The sequence below is a fragment of the Emydura macquarii genome, unplaced genomic scaffold (assembly GCF_026122565.2).
Source record: "Emydura macquarii macquarii isolate MOO-44397 ecotype Brisbane River unplaced genomic scaffold, CSIRO-AGI_Emac_v2 contig_1483, whole genome shotgun sequence".
Classification (NCBI taxonomy): domain Eukaryota; kingdom Metazoa; phylum Chordata; order Testudines; family Chelidae; genus Emydura; species Emydura macquarii.
In genome coordinates this window covers 818,340-826,338 of record NW_027131620.1, presented here as the reverse complement: position 1 = coordinate 826,338, position 7,999 = coordinate 818,340, and the positions used below count along the sequence as shown (strand labels likewise).

At 61.0% G+C, this 7,999-nt stretch overlaps 1 protein-coding gene and 1 long non-coding RNA gene across 2 annotated transcripts; one reads left to right on the top strand and one right to left on the bottom strand.

Moving 5' to 3' along the window:
* Positions 1–261: 261 nt before the first annotated feature.
* Positions 262–3,008, bottom strand: LOC137156933 (uncharacterized). The gene is made up of 3 exons (XR_010920949.1): positions 2,904–3,008; positions 818–952; positions 262–508 (listed from the first exon to the last, which is right to left on the bottom strand). It is a non-coding gene; the product is annotated as an uncharacterized lncRNA (long non-coding RNA).
* Positions 3,009–4,285: 1,277 nt separating this feature from the next.
* Positions 4,286–6,483, top strand: LOC137156930 (chelonianin). Its single transcript, XM_067553938.1, has 4 exons — positions 4,286–4,388; positions 4,753–4,923; positions 5,858–5,995; positions 6,210–6,483. Exons 1-4 carry the CDS (start codon positions 4,304–4,306, stop codon positions 6,218–6,220), a joined length of 405 nt encoding a protein of 134 aa, XP_067410039.1. The 5' UTR covers positions 4,286–4,303; the 3' UTR covers positions 6,221–6,483.
* Positions 6,484–7,999: the final 1,516 nt, after the last annotated feature.

The window sequence follows — 7,999 nt, the reverse complement described above, 5'->3', positions numbered from 1 at the left end:
AGGTCCTGAGAGCAGAGCAGCAGGCGACGGGGGCGCCAGATCCCTGCAGCTCCTTGGAGAGCCCTTCTGCGGCCCTGCCCCGCTGTTCTGGGGGATCCCTGCTGGCTCCGAGCAGGAAAGGGGGCATTTGGCCTGCAATAATTTGGGCGTTCACAGGTGATTGACGCTGGGGCTGGGGGCTGCACCCCTGGTATCCCCAGCCTGCCTGTCCTGGCAGCCACGCGGTCGAAGCGCTCACACACACAGCTTGTGACGCAGGGACAGGCTTTACTGAGACCGTCACAGGGTGCTGCTCCGAGGCAGAGCCGGGCACATGCTCGTGATGGCACACAGAAATGGCATGCGGCAGAGGCAGTCCGAGGGCAGCGGGCGCTGTCAAAGGGGCTGGGCAGAGTCGGGGGGCGGGGGCCCTGGGAGCTGGGCTGTTGTCGTCCTGCGCGGCTCAGTGGGGCTCAGGCAGCTTGGCCCCTCCAGCGTCCGGGTTCAGCAGCCAGGAGTTAGGGAGCCCCTGGGAAGTAGCACGAAGGCATCAGAGCCCTGGTCTCATCTCGCTGCTTCCCACGCGCCCGGGGCTCCGTGCGCTCAGTAGCACTATGACTGTGCGTATGTCGTAACCAAGGTGACTCCACGGGAGGCACGGGAGTGAAACTGCCAGCCCTGGGGTAGGAGGAGTCGAACCTTCCAGGGAAGGTTAACGGGGCAGGGGTCCTCCGCCCTGCTCCGAGCCGGCCCGATTCCTCCCCCCTGCTCCGATACGGACCCATCCCTCGACCCCACGCTCTTCCCTCTGGCCCCGGCAGCCGGACACTAAACTCACCTCCAGACACACTCATGCACTGGTGGCCACACCCGTTACTGCAGCACTTCTGTCCTTGGCCACAGGGACCGTCGCCGCTGCATAACTCCATGCAGAGACCAGGGCCAAGCGGCTTTGGGCATCTCCCATGGCTCCCTGGGACACAGAAGGGTCATGTGGCCAGGAGACACCTGCCCTGACGCTCAGCTGCCCCAGCTAAAGGCGACCAGCTCCCTAGGAACGAGGGGGCACCTGAGGGAAAGGGGCCAATGCAGGACTGACGGGAGACCCCAGCCACCTGAGCCCTGGGCGCCCCCTCACATCCACACTCTCCGCCTTTGCCCTCTGCACTGAGCTGATGGGGAAGAGTGGGCCCTCAACCCCACTGGCCACGCCGCCCACCCTTCTCGCTGTGGGGGCAGCACGGCGCGCTAACGGTAGCCATCGCTGGGGGCATTGCAGGTGCTTGTTACTGCCTCCCTGCTCCAGGGAGAGTCACTCAGGGTCACCCTTCTAATGACATGGGAGCCAGAAACCTCACTGCTTTTTAAAAGCAGGAAAACAAATTCCTCCCAGGCGTCACATGGAGCAAACATCTGAGCGGCTCCTGCTTCCCAAAGACCACGCTGCTAACCTGGGCCTGGAAAACCAGCACCCGAGAGGGGGCCCACTCAGCCTGAGCCAATGGGCCGCTGCTGACAACACAGAAACTGCCTCTCAGCAGGGGCGCAAGGCCTGAGGGAGCAGGAGAGCTACGGGGCTGGTGTGCACTAATGACCCCTGCAGACCAGGGTGTTGGCACCAGGGTCATTCTCCTCCCAAGCAGGCTAGAGCCCCTGGTGCAGCCCACCCCTGGCCATTGCCATTGGGCTCCTCCCCCAGTGCAATGCTAGGACGGACAGTCCAGAGCTTGTGGCTAGAACTTGCTTACATTGTCCTGTGTTGGCTGGAAATGGCTTGGACTAGCGTGTCCCCCGATCTGAGCCAGGCACTTCCCTAAAGACAAAATACTGTCGGGGTCTGAGAGCTTGTGGACAGAACGGGATCATAGAGTCATAGCAACACAGGCCTGGAAGGAGCCTCAGGAATCTATTCTCCACGGTGAGGCAGGACCAAATTCACCTAGACCATCCCTAACATGGGTTTGTCCAACCTGCTCTTCAAAACTCCCAGTGATGGGGATTCCACACCCTCCTTAGGTCTCCTTTCCGACGCTTAGCTAGCCTTCCAGTTAGAAATCTTTCCCTAATATTTAAGCTAAATCTCCCTTCCTGCAAAGTAAGCCAGTTCCGTCTCCTCCCCTCAGTGAACAGTTGATCACCATCAACTTTCGTCCACATCGTTCCTAAAGTGCAGCTCCCAGGACTGACACAGCACTCCAGCTGACCCACAACAGTGCAGAGCAGAGCAGGACAATGACCTCCTGTGTCTTACATACCACACTCATCTCCCTAAAGAAACTCTCACTCTTGTTAATACATCCCCCAGTGAGCTGTGCCTCTTTTACAACAGTATCACAGCTGACTCATACTCAATTTGTGACCCGCTGCGACCCCCGACCCCTTTCTGCAGTGCTGCTGCCTAGCCAGTTGGTATTTCCCGAGCGCAGGGCTTCACTTCCCTTTCCTGAATTTCATAAATTCTCTCCAATTTGTCAGAAGCATTCATCACGGGAGAGTCTTCCAATTCGACATCTGTGTCACCACCTCTCTCTGCAGCTGTTTCTCCTGTGCTTAGCCCTGAAGTATCTGAGCTGTCTACAGACCCAGGGCCACTCTGTCCCGCACAGGCCTGAGCCCTGGGACACTCCTGCCTCTCAGTGCCTGTCACTCGGCATCTCGGGAACTCGCAGTGTCCAGCCAGTCCAGCAGGTCTGTAAATCTGTCTGCTGCTCCGGGGGAATCTCATCCCCTCGCCCTGGCTTTGCTGTGCCAGTGACTCTGACAATGGAGACGTGTTTCTGTTGCTCCCTGCACACCCTGTGCTCCCTCACTGATGAGACAAACCAACCACCTGAGGTATTGCCAAGCACCACTGCCCCTGCCCCTTCCATGCCAGGTCTCCCCTCTGCGCCCTGCTCCCTTCTCTGCCTGCTGCCCACACTCACCTCCAGATGCCGGCGGCAGCTCAGCCCAGAGGGTGAGGAGCCCCAGGAGGAGGAAGATGGTCCCTGACTTCATGGTGCTGCCAGGAGCCGGGTCTGAGTGCCTGGAGCTGAGCCAGGCTGGGATTTAAACCTTGTCCCTGCTGGGGCTGGGCCAGGAGAGAGGGGAGGTGGCTAATAGTGACCTATTGGCTCCTGCCCTGGCCCAGCACCCAACTCACTGCATTTCACAATGAACCAGTTCCACCTGCAACTCCCCTTGCAAGGAATGAAGAAACAATCCATATCTCCGGGTCTGGAAAAAAAAACGCAAAGGACCCTGGAGCAACTGGGAGCCCCAGGTTCCAAGGTCCGAGTCAGATGGAGAGACTGATAGAAGAACATGCCCACCTCTGACGCACACGTGTAATTTCTTCCTGGTCCTAGCTGTGGAGACAACTCGGCTCATGGGGGAGTGCGAGCCACCCTTTACCCCAGACACAGGCTGGGATCCAGATCACGGCCCATTCCCCATGAGTCCCCAGTCACTGGTTCTGCCAGCCCCACTGGGGCCCAGGATCCCAGACGGCATTGGTTTTAGGTGGATTTCATTCCCAGTAGTGCCCATGTGACCCCTGGCTACTGCTCCACCCGGACAGATCCTCATCCAGACCATTGCCTCCCCGTAGCTGCTGTTCCCCACACTGCACAGGGTGAAGATGGCTACCTGCGATCAGTTTAGCAGCTCTTCTCTGACTCTTCTTGGGAATTAGTTCTCTAGGGAGCTGGCATGCCCACAGCTGGGTGCAGGCGTCCAGAAGGGGCTTGTCCCTGGCCTTGGACAGGGCTTCAGTACCATGCCTAGTGTGGAGGATATTTGCATTGGCACACGCTGCAGCAGTGCAGAAGCTCCAGCAGGGCTGAACCGCGCAGGGAGCGTGACGTCCTGGGCTAGCAGACCACACAGCCCATACCATGTCACCACACGTCCCTTACATGTGTCTCCTGCTACCCAGAATCCTCTTGGCCTTCTCAGCCCCACTGCACAACGTGCCCCCATCTCCATGCCCTGCTGACATGAACCCTGGGCCCCTTTTGCTGGCTGCCTGGTCCAACTCACCCCCTTGTCAGCCTTGCTTTGCACCAAGCAGTCACCACAAGGCCACAATGGGGCCTGGGCCTCCCTGTTTCTCCAGGTTCCTTCAAGGGGGTTTCCCAAGCCCCGGGATCCGGGTTGCTTCCTCGTTCCATCCGGGGGGACTGATTTATTGTCAGACACAGTGTGCTGGGAGCTGGAGCATGGCAGGAGCCCATAGGTCACTGTGAGCCACCTCCCCCGCTCCTGACTCTACCCCACCTGGGCCAGGGTTTAAATCCCAGCCTGGCTCAGAGCTGAGCACAGAGACCCGGCTCGCAGCAGAACCATGGAGTCAGGCGGCATCTTCCTCCTCCTGGGTCTCTTCGCCCTCTGGGCCGAGCTGCCAGCTGTCGCTGGTCAGGGAGATAAACGTGAGTAAGGGAAGCTGCCCATGTCTCAGATGAGGGCTCTGGTTGTCATGGGAGCGCTCTCTTTTGCACAGGAAGCCACAACTTGCAGAGCAAGAATTGCACTTAAATGTGGTTTTCCCAGGCCCAAGGGCTCAGACTATTTGCTGGTGGTAAAAGTAGGTGTTTCTCTCCTGGGTGGAACCCACTTTCCCTGGAAGAGCTCTCAGCTCGGGTGAACAGCCACACCATGCAGACCCAGAGCCCCTGGGGAAGCAGTTCCCAGCCCTGCCATCGCCTCATCCCAGTGAGCCTGTGTGTGTGTGTTCTTGGGACTGGGATCCAGTGCAGATCTCCGCTCTCGTTACAACCCAGCTCCTCTCCCCAGGTGACATTTGCCGGCTCCCTGCTGAGCAGGGCCCTTGCAAGGGAAAGATCTCTCGCTACTTCTACAACCCGGCCTCCAGGCAGTGCGAGCACTTCATCTACGGCGGCTGCAAGGGCAATGAGAACAACTTTAAGACGAAGGCAGAGTGTGTGCGTGCCTGCAGGCCTCCTGGTGCGTGGAACAGAGCCCAGCCACTCCCTAGGCAGGGTGGAGTGCTGCCCAGCTCCACACCAGAACTTGGGGGGGGGAGACGTTACACTAGCACCCCTAGGGCTAGTCTCCAGCAGTTCAAGGAGCCCTGGTATCTCCCACAGTGAGAGATCGGGTCAGATAAAAGGTCCCCTGAGTTCCAGCCCTGCTGTGGCTGGGGAGGAGGACCTGGGGGTCCCAAATCACAGGGCTCTGAGCCATGGCACTATTAGCCAGGAACTCCTGAGTGCCAATCCCAGCTCTGCCACCTGCCTGCTGTGTGGCCCTGGGCAGTCGCTGCCCCCTTGTATCATGGCCTGTCCTGCCTCCTTAAGGAGCTAAGGGACACATGGGGCAGCCAAGGACCCGGTTTCCCAACTACGAGCCTGTGCAGCCAGCATCTGACTCCAGATCTGGCGGGAGCGGACTGCTCGACTGGATTTGAAACGCTGCCAGCAGAGACTAAACACCCAGCCAGGGACACGCTCAGCCTCTTGTTGAGGAACCCCTCAGACCCAGCCTCTCACTCCGTCCATTGCACACATGGTTTGGCGTAGCAGAGCTCTGAGCGAGAGACGGCTGTGCAGTGCCATGGACAGAGACTGTCCTCACACACCTGCATGCAGCACTAGTGCTGATGGCACAGGGGAACCAGCTCTGCAGGTGCAGGGGAACAAAATCCTGTGCAACAAAGAGCCAGGACCCAGCCCCATGAGCCTGCCCTAAATGATCCCAGCACCCCAGACCCCCACAGCCCTGAGCTGCCTCAAGAAGCTGGAAGCGTCTGTTGGACTGGAGCTCTGCCCAGGGAGCTGCCAGTTCAGGACCCATGGGCAGAGGCTGGAATACCCTTCGGTGGGTGCAACTGATCTCCAAGGTTGGTGTCTCACAGCTGTGCACCCATTCTGCATTGCAGAGAGACCCGGTGTTTGCCCCAAGCCCACAGGCCCGGGCATTTGCCTGCATGGCTGCGACAGCGACTCTCAGTGTAAAGAAGGACAGAAGTGCTGCTTTAATGGCTGTGGCTATGTCTGCATGACAGTGGCTCCACCAGGTGAGTTCCCCTCCTCCGGCCAAACCTTGAGGCTCAGCAGCAACCCTGAGAGAGAGAGCTGCCCCGCCCCCATGCACACATTCCTGTCCAACTGTGCCAGTGACTGTCACTCCCACACACTGCCCCTGCTTTCCCACCCAGCGCAGGGAGCCCCGGGTGTGTGGGGAGCAGCAACACAGGACCAGGACTCTGACAGCTTAGTCTTATTTCCCAGGAGATCCCTAACTCCCAGCTGCCGGGACTGGACTACGAAGGTGATGAGCTGCCTCAGCCCCTCTGTCTCTCCCCCCACAGCTGTGCTCGTTTCCAGAGGACCAGGTCGTGGTTTCCTGGGGTTCCTTCTCTTCCTCAATAAACATTTCCTGACGTCCCAGCACCTCGGCCTCTGCTTCATCATTCTCCAGGTCAGGCCTGTCCCAGCCTGGGCTGCCTCCGCCACCCTCCCCTTCCTCTCCTCCCCTCGGGGGTCCGTCGGGCTGGACACAAGACAGATGCTTCGGTTCAGGGCTGCAGTCCAGAGAAAGAGAGATACTGAGCTGCCTCTTGGGGCCCCGGCTCCAGCAGCTGTTGCTGTGTTTAAGCGCCGGGGCTGGGCTAGGCCTGCCCTGTGCCCCGGAGGGAGCAGGTGCGAAAGACCACCAGCCTCTGGGCAGGGCCAGAGCCTAGAAGGGAGGGCATCTCTCCCACCCAGACACTTTGCTGGGCGGGGTGCACAGCTCCTCAGCACCCTCAGGGGAGCAGAGCCATCTGCATAGGGCCTAGACAGCACCCCTGTGAGAGGCTCAGGGGCCACAGTCGAAAGTGGCGGAGGAATAGGCATTGGGGTGAAAGTGTGAGCGGGGCATGGTCCTGCTATTGTGGGACCCTTTCCTGGCTCATGCACGACCCCGGTGCAGCTGGCTAGCGACCGGATCTGAGTCCTCGCTCCCACTCCCTTTGCCCAGGCCTGCCTGAGCTCGAGGGCTCCCCTCCACTCCCCTCGTCACCCCGACAAGGCTGGGCCCAGGGTTCCTGGGGGTTCAAGCCCCAACCTCGCCGTGGTCACTTAGGGCAGGGCTAGGTTGTCCCCACCCCGGGTGCTCTCTGCGGTGGGTGCTGCCCTGGCCCACTGAGCACACGTGTGATTCAAAGCGACACAACGGATTAAACAGTGACCAGTGCGGCTGTGGCTCGGCTGGGCTGGGCTGGGCTCCCCGGCCTGGCGGCTCTGCCCAGGCAGCTCCTCCTCACACGGAGGACGGGACCTCTGGCCCCTGGCTCCCTCATTGGCCTGTCGGCCCTGTCAATCAGGCTGACCTGGAGCGTTGGCCTCTCCCCACTGGCCCTGGGGACTGTCCGTCTCAGGGCCCTCCTTTCTCCTCGGCCCGCCCCCGCCGGTTGGCCCAGTGCGGGGCCAAGGCTCCCCTCACAAAGGGGCCGGTCGGGGGAGGGTTTCCCAGCCAGCCCCTTCCACAGCTGGGGGCTGCTTGCGGGGGGCAGACCCGCTCAGAGCCCGGCAGCCAGTGAGCCCGGCCCGGGGCTCCTCGCCGTGCGAGTCTGGCTCGGCTCCCGGTGCCGGGTTCGGGCCGAGTCCTGGTGGCGAGGGTCTCTCGGGGAAGGACGGACGGGTCCAGCAGGGACCTGGCCTCCTCCCTCCGCTCCGCATGGCCCTGGCCCCTCAGGGGACCAGGCCTCCCACCCCCCAGGGCTGCCTGGCTGGTTCCTCAGGGAGGAGGCGCTGGGGGCTCTGGGCCTGGGTCAGCTTTGCAGAGTTCACAGGGGCTGTGTCTCCCTCGCTGATTCCCCCAGCTCCATGAGGCCTGGGCCATGTCCATTTCCTCGTTACCCTAGGCAAGGGGCCCCCCCTTGGCACAAGGCAGGGATGGGACTGAGCCTGGTCGGCCCCTCCTGGACTGAGGCAGCCAGGCTGCAGGGCAGGGGCCACTGAGCAGTCGCCAGGGTCCAGTGGGCACTGCTGGCAATCGAATCCCCCGCAGGGACTTTCTCCAGAGCCAGTCCCGTCTC